The sequence below is a fragment of the Anoplophora glabripennis genome, unplaced genomic scaffold (genome assembly GCF_000390285.2).
Source record: "Anoplophora glabripennis isolate ALB-LARVAE unplaced genomic scaffold, Agla_2.0 scaffold143, whole genome shotgun sequence".
Taxonomy (NCBI): domain Eukaryota; kingdom Metazoa; phylum Arthropoda; class Insecta; order Coleoptera; family Cerambycidae; genus Anoplophora; species Anoplophora glabripennis.
This window is the reverse complement of record NW_019416225.1, coordinates 15,354-35,205: the sequence shown is the minus strand read 5'-3', so window position 1 is coordinate 35,205 and position 19,852 is coordinate 15,354. Positions and strand designations below refer to the sequence as shown.

Below are 19,852 nucleotides of genomic sequence, written 5' to 3'. Positions count from 1 at the left end.
ATGGACAAAACGTTAAACATAAAATTTCCTGCTCTCCAAATCCGCAATAGAAAATATGGGTTTCCATTTAAAAACCAGCTTGACCTTCAAATGACCCTGATGGTCAAAATCAAGGTCACCATCAGATAGCCAGGGAAAAATCCTTACACATTCGTCTGGAACATTTTTTCCCAAAATGCATTGTTCAAAAGTTTTTCTGACGTACCAGGACTTTTGGAACTCGACCCACATTTGACCTTGAAGGTCATTGTCAAAGTGATGATCAAGACCATATTTGGACATAAAATTTCCTGCTCTTTATAAAAACCGCAATAAAAAATAGGGTTTCCCATTTAGAAAACTTAACTTGACCTTCAAATGACCTTGAAGGTCAAATCCAAGGTCACCATCAGATGGCCAGGGAAAAATCCTTACACTTTTGTCTGGAACATTTTTTTCCAAAATGCATTCTTTGAAAGTTTTTTGATGTACCGTGACTTTTGGAATTCGACCCACATTTGACCTTGAAGGTCAAAGTCATGGTTAAAACCATGTTTGGACATAAAATTTCCTGCTCTTTCCAAATCCCCAAAAAATAGGGGTTTCCATTTAAAAACCATCAAATGACCCTGAAGGTCAAAATCAAGGTCACCATCAGATAGCCAGGAAAAAACCCTTACACTTTTGTATGGAACATTTGTTCCCAAAATGCATTCTTTGAAAGTTTTTCTGCCATATCTGGACTTTTGGATAGCCCTGTATGTTAGTTTTCTAGCGGTTATAAGTTAAAAAACCACTCAGTATAATACTATGTGTCAGTCGAAAGCAAACAGTCAATTAATGCACATTAGTTATTAAAAAAAAATTCGAATTGTTTGAAAAATCGAAAATTTTACAGGAACTGTGGGGCCATCTAGCGGCCAACTGTAGCGACTTCGGATATAGGTGAGTTAGCCTAAATCGACCTAGAAATTCCAGGAATTTGGTCCTTCCTTGAACTTGTATTTACAAAACACCCTGTGTAAGTTACACTTCAAACAAAAACACTCGATTTTGTCCATGAATTTATTTCCTCAGAAACGAGACAAAAAATATAAGATTTTACTCATCGAAGAATCTGGAGGGTCACAAAAATAAAAGTTCAAAATGGTTCGAATCTGTTTAATCTTAACATATAAAGTAAAAAGATACATCTTCCAACTTACAAGTAATTACGACCATAAGATAACACAAAATACAAAAAAATGTAATGCACTCGGGCAAATATGAAATTTGAACTACCGTTAGAAATTCACCGGAAAAATATTCAAGCATTGCCTGCCATATTTTTGAACATATCGCCCAGCAGCAGGCTGTCCAAAGCCTTCTGTACGGTGGGGTCCTTCAGAATGGGCGCCTGGTTAGGCTGCGGTGGAGGTGGATCCGGTGCTGTAATAGACGTCGGTATGGGCGAGTCGTTGGATTTATTCAGGATGTTTAGGATCCGGTTCTGCAATTCCGCCTGCTTGGGATCCGAGTCTTGAGAATCCTGAGGTTGGATTCCCTCGGCGACTTCAAACTCCCGCTGTAGCTCTCGTCTATCTTCCATGTATTTTATAATCTTATCGTACTGGATCGATGATAGCTGTCGGTTTTCTGCTAATAAATTGAGCATCATCTGAAAGAGATAGGTTCTTAGTTATCGCCGGTAAATTTTATAAACCGATAACTAATAGTATTGATTTCTACCTGAATGGAATTTGGATGCCTGTCGCTGATGGACATGGTGACCGCGTTTTCGGGAGCGAACTGTTCTCCCTTCATGTAAGACTCAAAATTGCGCGATATCAGTATCAAAGCATCTTCCACGGGCATGTTTCTATGTTCTAAAAAGCGACAGATTTAAATATGTGCACGTCGGGAAAAGGTTGGGGAATATGATACCTTGAGGAGTACCGTGGAGGATATCTAAAGTTAGACTCCTGTTCTCCTCGTTCTGTGGCATCACTAGGATGGCGTACAAGCAGCCTCTGCTGGAAATGTTAGCCAGGACTTTTCCAATAGGGACGTCTTCGTTTGGGAACAGTAAATCGACTACGAGACCCAAATTTTTCAGCTTCTGTTCGATATATTCTGCATACTCCCTGATTGTACAAATGCCAACATAAAATACATAATGGATGTTAGATGTTGCCGTGCAAGTCATGTTTTTCTTTAATAAATTGTGCTAATTTGTTGCTTTATTATTAATTTTTGTGCTTGAATCATTCACATTACTTTATTATTTTAAGTTAACCGTTGATGTTCAATCAATATTATTTTGAGATAAATATGCCTAAAATAACAGCTGAAATTCAATTTGTTTCCAAAATATTATTACATCCTAATTTCTTGTGTTTTAAAAGATATATGGACTGTATTATATGTAATATAATGTAAACCGTGAATGTTTAAGCGTACAGATTACAATTTTTTAATTTTTTCCTGGAAAACTATGTTCGACAGCACAAAATTAACTCGAATCCATGTTCAACACCTTCGAAAATAAGAATAAGGGGAAAAATATTATACTTACGTAAGAGCTTTAGCAACAACAATAATTTCGCAATCATTCTTCTCTGGCGGAGGTGGTGCCTCCATTATAGGAGCAGAAGCATAAGAATCTGACCTCGGTAACATTTCCCTGGGTGGCATATAATCCCTGTCATCCATCCCATAATAAGTATCTTCCCTATACATATCCATATTTTGGGGTCCGGGTTCGTATCTCTCATGGAAGCGGTTACGTTCGTTTGATCTACCTCTAGGTCCCCCTCTTTCAGGACCCCTGTGCTGAATCGGTTTTCTACCACCTTTTCTACCTCTATCGTTATTGTGTTGGGGGGGTCCCGGAGGTCGAATATTAGGTCTGTCATCTTCCATATTTTCGTCCTGTGGTTCTGGCTCTCGATCAGGAGCTTGGAATGGCAACGGTCTATCTGGCTCTTCATTCGGTGGAGCAGGTGATGGCTTCGTTTGAACTGGTTGAACAGGTGGTGGTGGAGTTTTTTGGGGAGGGTTATTTTGTTTATTTACTGGTTGAACAGGTGGAAGAGGACCTTTAGTTGTATCCGGTGGAGGTGGACCCTGCTTCTGCATTTGGATTGGCGGTTGACTGGGAGGGCCCCCTTGCCTTTGGAGGCCTTGACCTCCAGGTTTGGATCTATCCAGAGCTTGCTTTACTACAATTTTTCGGCCATGCAGAATTGATGCATTTTCGCCTCTTATGGCGGACTGAGCTTCTCCTTCGGACTCAAACTGGATGAAAGCAAATCCATTGTTCAACACTAAGCCTAGAATGTTTCCATGTACTTTAAATTTAGCCTCCAAATCGTCAGCAATTACAGTTTTAGGCAAAGCACCAATATAAATTCTTGATGGAGCCGTTGCCGGATTTTTCATAAACTGTTTATCTGTTCTATACATGTTGATTTATTTTTATAAATTCTGGACACCTGTTTTTTTCACTTCAGTCAGTTACATGAAGATGCAATAATTTTCAGCCACTTTTCTAACCTCAAGCAGAATCGAAAAATCTAGTGCATCAAAAATTGGCTTTTATTATAGTTTAAACAAACGAAGTTAGCAGAAAATACTAACAAATCTATCAATGCAGCCAACTAAAATTGAAAACTAGTAATACAAATATTAAATCCCTGTTCGTTAGATGCTACTCCTTGTGGCTACAAGAGATCTTGGATCATGATTAGTGATGGGACTACTCGAATGAAAATTATCGATTATATCGATTATGAAAATCTCTCGAGATATCTCGAGTGGTCATATAGAATCATTCGATTATTCGGNAAATACTAACAAATCTATCAATGCAGCCAACTAAAATTGAAAACTAGTAATACAAATATTAAATCCCTGTTCGTTAGATGCTACTCCTTGTGGCTCCAAGAGATCTTGGATCATGATGAGTACGGAGCAGTGACGTCAGCAGATCCTTTTAGATCACAAAGTAGAGCAGTAAAATCAGGGAGACTCAGTTTTTCTTCTGTTTAGGTATACAAAAAGCTAATTTAATAACCACCATGAATAAAGAAAACCTATTAGGTTTATTGGCGTAATTACTAGTGCAAGAAGGAAAAAATGAGTTGGAAAATATATCAACATGTTTAGACGAAGATTGTGAATATGTCATAAACATTTTGTCATGTGGAAAATCAGGTAATTGCTCTACTCCCTTTGCTCCAGCACAAATGACAAAGTAAAAGTGAAATACTCCTGCATAACGAACAACATAGATTTTGTGCTCGGCTTTAACGAACACCGATAAAATACTCCCGATTGAGATGGAGTACGTCAAGCAAACGCAACGAACATGACATATATAGTTTTCTATCAACGAACCACGGATTAGATACAAATTTCTTTGTTTTGTGTAGATTAGAAATGAGAATGGATGACAGTCTTTAAGAAATAGACAAACAGAAAAAGTTTGGTTATATTTACTTTTCTAATTGTTGATACGCTTATTAAATTTATATGTAAAATATGAAACAAAGACATCTGCTACAATTATACTCTCGAGTTTTTGCAAATTACGGTCAGGCAAGAAATTTTACTACTAACGTAGATACATTCGATCATGATTTTAAAGAACATCACGTTTCTATAAATTCCTTTCAAAGACTGCTTCTCACAGCAGGTTCTGCTGCGGTTTCACTTGTAAACCCATATCGAGCAGACATGATAGCCTGTTTAGGGGAAACTTCCGGAGAACATGCTTTACGATACATGCTAAGAAAAATGGAAGAATCAAAAGAAGGAACAGAAATACTGAACGATAGACCTAGGATAAACACAAGTACTGTCGATTTAAAATATTTGAAGAAATTACCGGAAGGCACACTTGGGAGAACATACTATAATTTCTTGGTTAAAAATCAGGTCACACCCGATTCTAGGATGACCGTACAATTTATCGACGACATAAAACTGGCGTACGTCATACAACGATACAGAGAAGCTCACGATTTAATCCATACTGTATTGCAAATGCCAACACATATGCTCGGTGAGGTTACCGTTAAATGGGTGGAGGCAATTCAAACTAAGTTACCCATGTGCATCGGAGGTGCTATTTTCGGTCCTATCAGGTTGAAACCCAAGCATAGGCAGCTCTATAGGAATTACTATTTACCGTGGGCTCTTAAGACTGGAATCGAAGGGAAATTTTTGTTAAACGTATATTTCGAGAAAAGATGGGAGCAGTCACTTTCCGAGTTCTATGAGGAAATGAATATACGACCTCTTGAAATTAAGCAAAGTCCAAAGAAAAGCAAAACAGTGTAAATATTTTATGTAATTTATTTGTACGTTTTGTAAATATGTATATAATAAAGTGTATATTTGTGGAAGAAATGAAAGATTAATTTATTTCTAAAAAAAATGTTTATTGAGATTGCACAAAAAAGCCTAAGACAAACTAACAAAAACCTAAGTTAGATCGTTTCGTCCGTCACGTACATAAGAATACTTAAAATATTTCAACGTAATTATATACTGTTTGGGTATAGACAATGTAAAGCTTTAAGCAAAAAAAATCTTATAATAATGGCAAGATTAAATGGTCTCATAGCCTTTGTTAAATCTTACATAAATAGACATACAAAAAAACACCTAATCTATTTAGACCTAAACAATTTTAACAGTCTTTGACAGTTTTTACTGGCACAGATCTACAAATCCACCGTAATTCAAACAAAACTCGATCATTTTTAGACCTACCTTACGATTCCTTCCCTCCGTCACTTTCAAAATTTCCAACGGTAAATATCACAGCAAAAATTTTGGGATTTTCATTCTCATTCTTATTGACTAGATTTGGAAAACCTAACGATCATTGTAGCCTGGCCGTACATTTACTTTTATTTTTCTCGAAAGAGTTCACTTAAGTCTAATATTTTTCTGTCATTGTTAGTTCGGAACAATAAAAAATAATACTTTTGAGGAACAGAATAAATAAAATAAATAGAAAGCGAATATTTAACTAAGGGAGACACTTTTATTTGAATTCTCCCGTTAATAATTTTATCGATGGCGTTCGATATTTTACGGGCTATTAAAAATTTCCTTCCCAGCATGTTCAAAATAATGCAACTTTGGCTCGTCGGTATGGCCCGAAAATAAATCGTACATGATGTAAAAACCGTTTGGCTGATGCAAAAAATTTTTTAGTTCATTATTTTTGGTGTGGGAAAGCTTTGAAGAATCATTATTACAAGTCTTCTACTGTTTATTAATAAAATGGAAAATAATTAGATGCCAAATTTAAATTTACTTTAATTTTTTGGCATAATTCGTAAGTTTGACTGGTTATTAACAATATCTAGTAAACAGAATCATTCGTCAGTCAAACCCATCAGACATATACCAGTTTCAGATCTACTGAAGTCTTAACTACAGGCCAGATGTAACAGAGTGCTACATCTATGAATGGATACTGACAAAGAGCGACCTGCAAATTTGCAATCGTTTTTGGGAACATTACCTTTTCATTCGATTTGATGTTGGTCTTACATCCTGTACTTTATATTTTTACAACAAAAATAGCCATCGTTAATCTCTAAAATAATCTCATTTCACGCCTTATCCAGAAACTTCCCGTTTAAGTACAACATATCACAAAGAAATACTATAATTTTAGCTACATTAAAACACGTTCATCGATATAGTTCAGATTCAATTCCAACACGCTCCTGTTTGCATACGACAAAGCGCGATGTAAGAAAAATTACTTCTTCGTCAGAAAACAGCGCGGACACGCCGTTATTTCGAACCGTTTTATACCGATTTTGCTGCCATGAGAAGCGCTATTCACAACTATTTTTTTTTTAGTCTCAAGCGGATCAGCCTACACTTAACAAATTTCTACGAATACATTATAGACGATTCCATTAATTCAAGACATCCTGGGTAAGACGAAACGTACCGTACATTCAACGAATAAATTACGTAAACAAAGGAACATAAAAAATACTATAAATTTACATCCTTCAGAAGGATTGCAACTCGGGCGCGTTGCCTTTCTAACGGGCGACGCCGCCAAGAGAGAACGTCAACAGATCCATGCATATAAATTAGTCGGCGAGGATTACTTAGGACTCCTCATAGCGGTGCTTGTCCTCGTTCTTCCAGGAACTGACCTGGATGTGCGGCGGCGGCAGAAAACTGCGCAGGGACTGTATCAGTTGGATGGTGTCCATAAGAGCTGGGAAATGTTACGAGATTACTACAAGGCATGTAATTTTTGTTAGTTTACGTTGGGAAAATGTTGAATACTCAGATAAGATCAAAGCTTCTTAAATCATTACCCGAAAGCCGCCTTCGGGGGCTCTCAAGGATTCCCCTCGGATTTCTCATCATAAAACACCACTAACTTAACATAACAAAAAAAAAACTTTTCCTTTTAATCAAATGTAACTAATTTTCAAAACACCCCTTATAATTTGGTTGAAAAGTGCAATTACCATGCCGTTGTGGGGTTTTGAGACACACATCGCTATCTTCTTGAGAAATGAAGAAAAGAGCGATATGTCTCTCGAAACATCAATAAATCTGAACGGATTAAAGGAAAAATGTTCATTTCCGTTGAAACCTGAAAACCAAACCCCTTTAACCTTTTTACTTACTTTTTTGCAAAGCCTCGGACTGTTTTCCGTAGGGTTTACACATAGCGGGACGCACGTAAGTCTTCATCCTGTTCATATTCTTCATGACCTCACCAAAGGCGCGAATTATTTTTTCCTGCCCCCCTTCGGCGATGCTCTTGCTATCTGTAACACCCGACATACCAGCGGCAGGTGCCCAGGCCCCGTTGTGCAGAGCAAGTAAGTCTTTGTTAGCTGCCGATAAGCCTGAGGATACAAAAGAAACGGCTCCTTACACGAAATATTTAACCTTTTTAAAATAATTATTGTGCAATTATAATAAAAGAGTGAAATAATTACAATAATTCGGACCTGATAGCATTTTGTTCTGTGCATATGTCTGTTTTTTTGTTAAATCATGTTGTTAATGTGTCGTAAAGTTTAAACTCATGAAAATTATTATCTATGTTACTTATTTACGGGGAGTGTCGTCAAAATGCGGCTGCAGCTTCTCGCTTCGTAAAATCCACAAAACACTTTTTACAGCATTAACATAATCGTACATCTTACCTTCTAAACTTTCCAAGTTCGTCCTGAGAAAATCGGTCAATTTGTGGTCCATCAAAGGCAACTCGAAGTGCTTCTGCTGCCCCTTGGCCATGTCCAGCTGCTGCTGCAGCTGCATCTGCTGCCGTTGCTTCTCTAGGTTTGCGTTGAGCTTGTCGATGTTTTGCTGTGCGATGACTCGGTTCTGTTGCTGAATTAGGGCCGCTGTGATCTGCTGCTGAGTCGGTGCCACCGATTTTGGCCTGTCCAACATCGGCGGGTTCGGTTTGGCGTCTAAATTGTTCTGTCCAGTCAAGTCCACCGCAGATAATCCTAATCGGTTTAGATTTAGAAATCTATATCGAATGATGTGTCAAAGACTTACTGTTCCTGATGTCGGCGCTGTTGGGTTGAGCTTCACTTAGATAACTTGGCGCCAGGTGCTGTAAAGTCTTCTGCGTCAATTCCATCTGGTTCTTGTAATAACGACAAGCTGGGTTGGGGCAGTTCTGTACCACTTCGATTATAAACTCTTTTTCCATACCAAAGTTCTCCCTCCCAATTGTGTATGAATCCATAACCTATTATATTTTATTTTTCGAATAAAATTACATATTTTTCATAATAATACACTTACGGCTCTAACGGTGGCTTCGATGCCTAAATGCAAGCCGTGAGGCCCGTTCATATGCTTTAACATAACAGCATTAGCAAAATGTTCAAAAGGTAGAATGATTTTCCCATTTTCGCGAAGTATCAGCCTACCCTGAGAATCAAGTGTTACTCTCGATGCCATCATTCTACAAGAGATATTAACAATACATATTCTACATCATTCAGTTTGATAGTGAATAATTCTAAATTGATATTCAAAATTGTGTTATTAGTCGATACATATTGCAAATAGTATATACTTTTTCACTGATGAGTCTTCTAAATTATACTAAAAATGTAATAAATTATAAATATATGACATTTTGTTATTCTTTAAACACATCAAAACTACTGAAAAATAGAATTTCTTCAAATTATAAAAAAACTTACTACCCATCTGTTTTGCTTTTAATTAGTGAATTAACACAAATTTTGATAGGTTTAAGCCACTGCATTAGATTGTTTAAATAAAATGAACTTACTGTAAGTATGCAGCACTAGGAAGCATAGAGGTTTCTTTCAGTTCTGTAAAACACTGCAGGAGCTCCACAGAAGGGTTCCATCCCTTATTTTGCAAATACAACTGGAGTAGCATGTACAATTTTTCAGTAACATAACCAGTTCCAGGGAACCCCAAACCCGCTGCTGAAGGCAAGTCAATCACTGACGTCTGTTGTATACCTTTGGCTAAGACATTTTTCATGGTTTCCGCGAGATCCATTTTCTTGGGTGCTGGTGGACCAAGCGTATATTTTGAGATGTTATCACGTTATGGGCCTGCAAAACCGGCGAATTTTTGCTCACCGTTTAAATTAACTCGAATTAATCTGACCCTACTTACATTTCCTGTTATAAATAAGTTAATTTACATCCGCATCATTATTATACCGGAGATTAGTCCCGCACAACTTAACACAGCTGATTTTTTTTAAGAGCAGACTTTTAGCTTTCGCGATTGCGCGCAAAACTGATGGCAAAATCATTAAAATTTCATAATGTGGCTGTGCACATTCTTCGACATGATTGCTTAACGTTGCACTCAGTTGCACTTTTAAACGATCACAGTCTGAGGTGCCGAAACTGGAATGCTGGGATCTGTACCCCATGTTCAGTTTCTCTTCAAGCTTAAATAAATATCTTATGGATAAAAGCCGGAACATTTTCTGTTTTATTTAAGTTGAACTCCCTGAATTCCGCGATTGTGTCAAATTTTATCTTTCATCTGTTAGTTGAAGAAATTATATTTGTCAAATTAAGCTGCAGAATGAATGCTATTTAACTAGTACTATATCTATCTCTTACTTATGGTTTTGGCCAATAGTATGTTCGTTAACAAAATACGATTGAGTTCTGGATATATAAAATTTAAAAGTGTGCAGAAATCATTTTATAGCTTGAATTTTATCTTCCCTTTGCTAGAGGGACCGGTCAAATAAAAAAGCTAAATTAACAGATAACTACAATTACTATTTACTATACTCATGGGATTAAAGTTATCTATTTTCTAAAGAAAGTCCTATTGTTTATTGTGACTTGTAGATAGTAGATGGCTCTGTATATAAATGTCATGTAAAGTCCCTGTAGATGGCGCTATACAATTAACTGAGTTACAGCAGTGACTATAACAAGAATTCTTGTTATAGTCACTGATTACGGTCATTAGTATGTTATCTAGTGACTTTAAACTGAGTAGATATATTCTTTTTCATTCTTTGTGGTCTTTAATAATACATACACCCCATTAATAATTAATAATTACTGCAGACAGATGACTGCATTTTACATAAATTAACAAATTTCTTAGATAGGTACCTAATAATATAATAAATGTTGTAGTATTGTAAGTGTTGTAAATACTAGACGATAGACATAGAAAACCATTATGTTTGAATAATTTTCATGTTACAATTCGTTATCCTACATGACTGAAATGCATTGTCAACTTGTAAACCTGTTATATTTAGAGAAAAACAGTTTTAAAATGACAATTTAATTCGGAATTCAATCCCAAAATCCTCCGCCCTGTACATAAAGCAAACACCAACCTGCTGCCATGCCATCATCGGTTCCATATGTTCTACATCGCACAATTACGGTCTATCGAAAGTGATTAAATTTAGCCAGGTGGCACAACGTAATAAATAACACTGTAACCAATAGTCGGTTATGGAGTGTTACTTGAAACATTACTTTGGCATATTGCAAACGCAAATAAGCCGCATGCCAAGTTGTAACCAGTATGATTGTTCCTATCTCTGCACAGGGAGGGACTCTCGATATTGATATTGGCGATGCCCAGACAATAGTGATTTCGATTCTATGATCACTGACTTTGAAGACATATACTGTGACATACATCTCGTTTAATGGGATGATTCGCGTGTATTACTGGTTGCGTATAAATGCGCAAAACTTGATGAAAATCAACCTTTTGTATTTTTAATTTTCACGTTATTGACAATAATTTAGGATGTTTATTTTTTATTGATGTTGTGCATTTATTTCTTGAACACGCTTCTAAGCAAAACAGATTTTAATTAGTTGTAAACTGAATCCCTTGTGTAATTTCCACGCTATAGGTTTAATTTTCAAATTTTTGAAACCGCACCAATTTTCAAACTTGTATATTCAATTATTTTTAAAGCTATTTGACATTATTTTAGGCGAAAATATTCGGTTGCTGTGTATTCTGGCGAAAATAACGCTTCAAGTTCAAGCTGACATCCTCAAAACAGCTTTCACTGTTACCAACAGCGCAGGTCCGGCCCTGTGCCTTGCACTGCATTATCTCGCATTCAGTCAGGTCTGATCTGCGATTATGTAATCCCTGAAGAGTACGACACGCCAGATGTCCTGCGGAAGCCAAACATTTGAAAGTTAAATATTTTATTCTTTTATAGATATGCCGATTGGGCCCGTTTATTCGTCCCGCATAAGGTGCCATATTGGCCGCGTGTTCTGCGGAAAGGAAAATTTATGGTGACGTACAGACAGATTTGCATGCAGACCGTGAGGTTTTATAGACGTACCTAATGATAAGCGGAAAATTCAAGAATAAATGGTAGGGGCAATACATACAATGTACGATATAAATACATGGAAACGTAGAAATATCTATCATCTACAAACTTTGTTTTATTAACATTATAAAGGTTCAAATTAACTGCAAAATTTTCGTAAATTCTTCTCCTTTAGAAAAAATAGTATTGTTGGTCTTCGATCATTTAGTCAAGTTTGTAAAACTGCAGTCGAGAAGGATAGTTCAATGTGGCGCCAGCGAGGGCGTTGGTTGCAAATTGTAGGTAATACAGTGTGAGTTTTTATCGACAATTTCCGTTACCATGATATCTATGGTAATTCAAGAGTCGTACAGTGGTCTAAGGTATAAGTTGTTCTTGCTGAGTCATTTGTAGTGGTTGAAAACATGTCTTTATTGTTTACCAGCAATTGTCTCAGTCCAAATAGTTGACGAAAATTGTGGAAATAGGCTTCTTTGTAATACACACAAGTTAATAAATGAAATATTTATTAGTTTATTTAACATTGTACAAGTATTGAAAAATTATAAAACGTAATTTAATTGCTCTAATGAAAAATAGTTGTATAATTTCCATATTATTTTTTTACACACCAACAGCTTCCTCTGTAACAAAATCCAGCGATGTACGATTTGTTTTTAAGACAAGCACGACTGCAACTAGCGCAAGTACATGTCCTTGGGGTGGGTTCCTGGGATATGTCCTTTAGGGCTACAGTCGTTATTCCGGCGGCACCTGTAATTTGAAATTATGTATTTAATTAATTGTTCAAGTATTTTTTTTATGATTTACTTTATTTTTTATTAAAACACAAATATAAATTATAGAAAATCGGGACGTTCTAACTCTGCCAGTCACAATGTATACATTAAATCGTTGTCCCCATAACAATCACGGATAAACGTAGGATAATATTAAGTATATAGAGAGTTAAAAATATTACCTGGGTTTTCTTCATTTTCGTCTGAACATTGTACCAGAACGATGGTGACAACGAAGACCAAAGCAAAAACAGCAGATTTCATTGTTAACTTTAAGTTCGGATATTCGTTGTTCGGTTAACTCTTGTGTATTTCTAATTATTTTTCAACACTCCTCGAGTATATATATAGTCATTTGCGAGGATGGTATTTTTTTATAATTTTATTCAAATAGGGCATTGATAAAAGTTTATTGCTTGCTTGTCTTGCAAAATTTATCAAGGCAAATACGTCTACAACAAAATTGATATACTGTCGTTAGTAGGTAGTTTACAAATTTATTTTTAAATTATTTTGTAAACAAAATTATAAAATTGTTCTAGATTAGCGGCTATTATAGCTGTTTTACATTAACAATTTATTGATCAATTAATTCATGAAGTCGCTTCATCAAGAAATTGGACAAGTGTAATGCACCAAATCTGCTGTCAAATAACTTCATGAATTTATACATCAAGTTCTTGACGAATTAGAGCATGTTCTAATTTTCGTCAATTTCTTCGTGAAGTTCGGAAGTACCAACCCAACAGATTTCCAGCCTCAGATCAGTAATGAGGTTATGTTATTGGAATATGTAAATAATTGTGTGGCGTCGTACTAGTTTTGCATTGTTTTTACTGATTTGTTACTTACAAACACTAATATTTATATAATATGTGTCAAAACGGTACCGCTGTTGTATCACTACAATTATGAGTGGAAAGGTGACATTTTTTAAATTTATTTGCTTCTTTGATTCGTTGGTAGAACCGATTCATGCGTCAAAAAAATTGATAAAGTCTGTAGCAGTGTAAAACCACACTGTTTACCAATAAATTCGTGAATTAATTCATGAAGAACTTCGTCAGCTATTATGCACAAAAAATAGGAAATAAATGAAATACCTAATAGTTATTCCAAAGTGAAATCAAATATTTTGTTGTTATCCTGACTGTTTCTGTACAGACTAAAAATATAAAATTCCTCCACGTTTATTAAAAATTAGAAATATGTTTGCATTGTCACATCACGCAAACTAGTTGATCCGTTATTAATTTTATCAATTTAAAATAAATTTTGTCACCCAATTAAATACTTTTTTTATTGTTTTGTGATAGTACTTTATTTTAAACATATTTAAGTATATGTAAGAATTATAAAATACATTTGTATTTATTAAAATTCTATAACAGCTACTGGATTCACAAAAATAGTGAAATTTATTTCTTGTTATACTTTGGTCAAGATAATTTCAGGCCTTTTCCAAGAATACACCGACAGGATTCAGCAAAACAGAATCCTCCAGGATATTATTTGCCATTAGGGTCACAATGTAGATTTTTAGAATTTATACTTTTGGTGATATACATTTTCATTTCTGGTTTTTCCCCAAGGATACACCAACAGGACCCAGCAAAGCAGAATCCTCCAAGAAATCCCCTGGCAACGCAGTCGCTATTGCAACCATTGTCGTCACACTGTAGATTTTTTGAATCTACATTTTTGTTGGTATAAATTTTCTTCTCAGGTTTTTCCCCAATCATACAGCAACAGGATCCAGCAAAACAGTATCCTTTAGAATACCCCTTGGCAACGCAGTCGCTATTGCAACCATTGTCAACACATTGTAGATTTTTAGAATTTATATTTTCGATGGCGTAAGTTTTCTTTTCAGGTTTTTCTCCAAGGAAGCACCAACAGTATGCAGCAAAACAGAATCCTCCAGGATATCCTTTGGCCATACAATCACGATTGCAGCCATTGGGATCACATTGTGGAAAGTTAGGATGTATATTTTCGATGGTGTAAGTTTTCTTGTCAGATGTATCTGAAATAAGAGAAGAAATAAATTGGAAATATATGGTACTTTTCCGAGAGATTAACCTAATGACTAATATGCATATTAAAAAGTAGGATTTTTAATTTTCTACATAATCAGGGATCCTCACGTGACATTCTACCAATTTTGCCTCTTACTTTTGTATTAAAAAGCCTAATAATGATAAAGATCAAAGTNCCTGGATTTTCTTCTTCTTCTTCTTCTTCATATTCCTCTGAACATTACACCAAAATGATGGAGAAAACGAAGACCAAGACAAAAGCAGCGGATTTCATTGTTACTTTCATGTTGTTTTTTAATTGATCGTCGTGTAATTATTTGTACTGACTCTTTAATGCCTTACAAGGGGATAATAGTAACAGTGGCTGCCAGAAGCATTTTTTCATAATTTAATTCAAATAGAGCACTGATAAAATTTTATTGCTTATTTGTCACAAAATTTATTGAGGTAAATAAATAATGGCTCAATTCGTAATATAATTAATATGATACTTATTTGAAATGTCAAGAAAGTTTACTAAAACTATTTAAAAATTTTACAATTTGAAAATCGTGTACAGTTTTTAAATGAACAATGTCTATATATTCAGACATTGCGAGGCGTAACTTGTTGATTTATATATACTGTGATACAACGCTGGGAAATGCAGTTTTTTTCATAAGACAATCTTGAATTTATAAAATAATTATTTTATGACTACGAAGCTGCAATCATCTTGTTTATCCGGTAACTTTTCTTTGTATGTACGTAGTTTGTCCTTCATATTTCTACACTTTCTGATAAAATGGATGCAGAACAAAACTGAAAATTTAATACAAGTAATGGTTGATTTACCTTTATCATCCGCTTGATGTGGAGCACATTCCGTAAAGCCAATAATAATAGTTAAAACGAAAGGCACAGCAACAGTTTTCATCTCGAATAGTTCTCGAATATTATTACAATAAGTGATAATGCTGCATCTTGATCACGGAATATACAAAGGTCAAGCTGATTTAACAGGGCATCCCTAGTTTCGGTAAGTGTTATGTTTATTTGCGAGTAGTAAGTACATACATGTTCAATTGGTAGTTATTTTCAAACTGCATTTATTATGAACATTGTAAAATTTCTTCCTAATTTTAGTCTACATTCCACTAGACAGATTATACTAAAATGTAATTAAAACTACATACACAATGACATAGATATGTGTAGCATCACAACAAAAATATTAGGAGAAAGACAAAAAAGAGGCAAGGTAAACATTAAAAAAAAGGTTAGAAACATTTATTTAAATATACAAAATATTATACAGGCCCTACGTCATGAATGAAATCAAAAATGTTGTTTTCCAAGAAAATTCTATACATCTGCATTTAAACGATCATTTAAATATGCACAGGATGTAAATTATTGTTGAAAATGCAAACGTTGACATTAAAACGTTGCTGAAATCGTCTTGATCTAATTGCATGCCGATTAGTAGTAAATTTAACAACGAAAAACACATATCCAGGCAGTGGTTTCATGGCAATCTTGACTATGTGCAGAATAAACCAAAGTATTGTGCAAATTATCAAAGTAAACATATGACACGTATCATTGTGCTCAGATAATAGACGAGAATCCAAAAAACGATAAATATGTTTGGTTTACATGTTCGAAAAGCGACAATCAATCGTTAATTTTATATATTTCTCTGATATTGCAAGAAAATTTCCTGAAACTTTAGTCTTTACTACTATTTTCTGGGTAGAAAGGAGAGTACACTTTGTTACGCTTGTCACTTATTAAGAACACCCTATACAAAACTCAGTATCACCAAAAAAATGTCCAATTGATAGCTCAACTTAGTTATGTTTCTAAACTTAGAAAACAAGAAGTTAAGGCAGAGTGATATTAATAACTATAACCTCTGCTACAGATAAACATTATCTTGGAATTCAATAATATACATTACGGTTTTTCCAATGCATTTTGAAGATAATACGCTACAGTTCGTTGCAAATTAATGGGAAATTAGGTGGAGAAAATTATGAAAATACGCTGATTTATTTATTTAATACTTTTATAATAGACGACATTATAAAACTTAATTATTTAATTGTAACTATAAGATCAATTGACATCTTCTCGCAATGTTATTGTTACTAATTGTAAGACAAGCAGCTAGTGCACAAACACGTACTTGTAACACCTATAAAAAAATTGTTCTACGTTAATTAATTGTTCTTAACGTTAATAACATTCTGAATTTGAACAAATTGTCTTTCTTAATCGATTTCTTTTTAGTTAATTTTTTATATTAAAAAGGAATCAGACCAGAAATACTATCGAAGTTTAGACAAACTCTAATTTAAAAATAAAAATACAAAAAGCGTTCTGAATAAATATTAACATTTAAAAATAATTCAGAAATTTCTAAACAGTCCTAATAGTGATTCAGTTGCCGAACGCGTATAGGTAAATAATTATAAGAGATATGACAAAATGACCTGGATTTTCTTCTTCTTCTTCTTCTTCATATTCCTCTGAACATTACACCAAAATGATGGAGAAAACGAAGACCAAGACAAAAGCAGCGGATTTCATTGTTACTTTCATGTTGTTTTTTAATTGATCGTCGTGTAATTATTTGTACTGACTCTTTAATGCCTTACAAGGGGATAATAGTAACAGTGGCTGCCAGAAGCATTTTTTCATAATTTAATTCAAATAGAGCACTGATAAAATTTTATTGCTTATTTGTCACAAAATTTATTGAGGTAAATAAATAATGGCTCAATTCGTAATATAATTAATATGCTATTATTAGTAGGCAAGTTTATTATTATGTTATAATTGAAATAATGTAAATGATCAGTTACTTATGCACAAAGACTAGGTAAGCAATGAAAAAATAATCAAGACAGACTGTAGTAAAATATGTCCTTGTTTTATTTGATTGATCTGTTATTAATTATATCAATTTAAAATCATTTTTGTCACCTAATTAAATACTTTTTTATTGTTTTATAATAGTACTTTATTATAAACATTTAAAGTAAAAATATCTAAAAATACATTTCTATTTATTAAAACATCTTAAAAGCTACTGGATTACATTCGTAAAAATAGTCAAATTTACTTCTTGTTACACCTTGATCAAGGTAACTTCAGGTTTTTTTCCAAGGATACACCAACAGGATCCAACAGAATCCTCCAGGATATCCCTTGGCAACGCAGTCGCTATTGCAACCATTGGGATCGCATTGTAGATTATTAGAATTTACATTTTTGATAGTATAAATTTTTTTCTCAGGTTTTTCCCCAAGGATACACCAACAGGATCCAGCATAACAGAATCCTCCAGGATATCCCTTGGCAACGCAGTCGCTATTGCAACCATTGGGATCACATTGTAGATTGTCCGAATTTAAATTTTTTATGGTATACATTTTTTTCTCAGGTTTTTCCCCAAGGATACACCAACAGGAACCAGCAAAACAGAATCCTCCAGGATATCCCTTCGCAACGCAGTCGCTATTGCAACCATTGGGGTCGCATTGTAAGTTGTTAGGGTTTATATTTTCGATGGTGTAAGTTTTCTTTTCAGATGTATCTGAAATAACAGAAAAAATAATTTGATAGAATATGTGGTAGGTACTTTTCCAAGAGATTACCCTAATGAATAATATTAAAAAGTAGCCTTTTTAATTTTCTACGTAATCAGGGATCTTCACGTGACATTCTACCGCCTTTATCTCTTTTTACTTTTCTTTTAAAAACAAAACTGGTGGTCTTGTTTTTATGGGAACGACGCTATGGCGAATTAGTAAAATGAACATTAAAAAAATATGTATAATTTAGAAATTCATTGGAATATTAGTACCTACGTATTTAAAGTAGTTTCTCTATACAGGGTGTCTCATAATTAGCTGCCAACCCTGAACAGGCCGATTCTATGATCAAAACTAAGTAAAAAAGTTCATATGAACAAAACAAATTTTTTGTTTAAATTTAATCTAATTTTAATAAAAAAATAATAATAAAAAATTAAATAAAAATTAATCCTTTAAATGGAAAAGAGAGGAAAGGAAAATTATTATTATTATTTTTTGTTTAAATTACTATGAAATTGACCAAAGTGGGATTAATTCAAGAGCGATTTTCTCAGAAACCGTTAAAGATAACGATTTGAAAGAAGAGTACCTTTTTAACGTAAAACAGTTCGGGAAAACGGAATTTGCTGTTTAATTTGTTAAAAAGTCAAAGATGAAAAAGTTACACACGCAAAGTACCAAGGGCCACCCCGTACCCACCCCAATGGACTTTGTGGAAATAAATGGATTAGTCCATCAAATTGCTCATCAAAATTTAGCTGTGTATACCAAATTTCATTCATTTATCACAACGCGATTGAGAGATATTGCAAAAAAATGATTTCCATTCCTCCCTTTTTAATGGGTCCCTGTGCCCTTAGGAAGCATTTCCGGACCCATGTTCATATGAACTTTTTTACTTAGTTTTGATCATAGAATCGGCCTGTTCAGGGTTGGCAGCTAATTATGAGACACCCTGTATACTTATTTGAAATGACAAAAAAGTTCAATAAAACTGTTTACAAAATTTTCAGTTTGAAAATCGTGTTCGATGAAATTCAGAAAAACGTCTATGAAGCTTCAAACATCTTGTTTATCCGGTTATTCTGTTTGTATTTACGCAGTTCGTCGTTCATATTTTCTTCACTTCCTAGTAAAATAGATGCAAAAAAATAATTTAATACAACCAATGGTTGTTTTACCTTTATTATCCGTTTGATATGGAGCACATTCCGTGAAGACTATAATAATAGTTAAAACGAAAACCACAGCAACAGCTTTCATCACGAATAGTTTTTCGAATGTTGTGTAGTTATTACTAAGTGGTGATGCTGCGTCTTGGTCAAGGAAGATATAAAGGTCAAGCTGATATAACAGGGTATCCCCAGTTTTGATAAGTGCCTTTGTTTATTTAAATTTGGACTGTTATAGAGAAAAAGACAAAAAAAAATCAACTATAACGTTGAAGGTAAATATAAAAAAATGTTAGAAGCTTCCCAAAATCTATAAAGTGTAATGAAAACATAAAATAAAGTAATTCTAGAAAGGGATTCGTAGGAATTCCTTAATCTTTCTTATGTCTTTTAAGGGCTCGTTAGAAATACAGTTTATTAACACCCCTACTTTTAATTATCAACTAACAAACAACGTTTA

General features: G+C 34.3%; 4 protein-coding genes and 1 long non-coding RNA gene across 8 annotated transcripts; 1 reads left to right on the top strand and 4 right to left on the bottom strand.

Moving 5' to 3' along the window:
- Positions 1–1,142: 1,142 nt before the first annotated feature.
- On the bottom strand, positions 1,143–3,585 carry LOC108914971 (pollen-specific leucine-rich repeat extensin-like protein 1). Its single transcript, XM_018720908.1, has 4 exons — positions 2,534–3,585; positions 1,903–2,102; positions 1,708–1,844; positions 1,143–1,636 (listed from the first exon to the last, which is right to left on the bottom strand). The coding sequence occupies exons 1-4, from the start codon at positions 3,421–3,423 to the stop codon at positions 1,286–1,288; spliced, it is 1,578 nt and encodes a 525-aa protein (XP_018576424.1). The 5' UTR covers positions 3,424–3,585; the 3' UTR covers positions 1,143–1,285.
- An 813-nt stretch (positions 3,586–4,398) lies between these two features.
- On the top strand, positions 4,399–5,365 carry LOC108914982 (ubiquinone biosynthesis protein COQ4 homolog, mitochondrial). The gene has a single exon (XM_018720919.1). The coding sequence runs from the start codon at positions 4,501–4,503 to the stop codon at positions 5,299–5,301; it is 801 nt and encodes a 266-aa protein (XP_018576435.1). The 5' UTR covers positions 4,399–4,500; the 3' UTR covers positions 5,302–5,365.
- A 1,741-nt stretch (positions 5,366–7,106) lies between these two features.
- LOC108914981 lies at positions 7,107–9,519 on the bottom strand. The gene is made up of 6 exons (XM_018720918.1): positions 9,281–9,519; positions 8,782–8,944; positions 8,530–8,725; positions 8,169–8,477; positions 7,641–7,865; positions 7,107–7,219 (listed from the first exon to the last, which is right to left on the bottom strand). Exons 1-6 carry the CDS (start codon positions 9,517–9,519, stop codon positions 7,107–7,109), a joined length of 1,245 nt encoding a protein of 414 aa, XP_018576434.1.
- Positions 9,520–10,499: 980 nt separating this feature from the next.
- LOC108914980 lies at positions 10,500–10,987 on the bottom strand. Its single transcript, XR_001964692.1, has 2 exons — positions 10,844–10,987; positions 10,500–10,749 (listed from the first exon to the last, which is right to left on the bottom strand). It is a non-coding gene; the product is annotated as an uncharacterized LOC108914980 (long non-coding RNA).
- Positions 10,988–13,976: 2,989 nt separating this feature from the next.
- On the bottom strand, positions 13,977–19,516 carry LOC108914976 (defense protein 6-like). Of its 4 annotated transcripts, none has more exons than XM_018720913.1 (3): positions 19,402–19,516; positions 17,814–18,219; positions 13,977–14,364 (listed from the first exon to the last, which is right to left on the bottom strand). In XM_018720913.1, the coding sequence occupies exons 1-3, from the start codon at positions 19,481–19,483 to the stop codon at positions 14,106–14,108; spliced, it is 747 nt and encodes a 248-aa protein (XP_018576429.1). In that variant the 5' UTR covers positions 19,484–19,516; the 3' UTR covers positions 13,977–14,105. The 4 variants fall into 4 exon arrangements, with proteins under 4 accessions (XP_018576429.1, XP_023310378.1, XP_018576430.1 ...); XM_018720914.1 differs by lacking the exon at positions 13,977–14,364 and adding an exon at positions 17,669–17,797 and having other exon boundaries at positions 17,940–18,219; XM_018720915.1 differs by lacking the exon at positions 13,977–14,364 and adding an exon at positions 17,669–17,807 and having other exon boundaries at positions 18,097–18,219.
- Between the last annotated feature and the right edge of the window lie 336 nt (positions 19,517–19,852).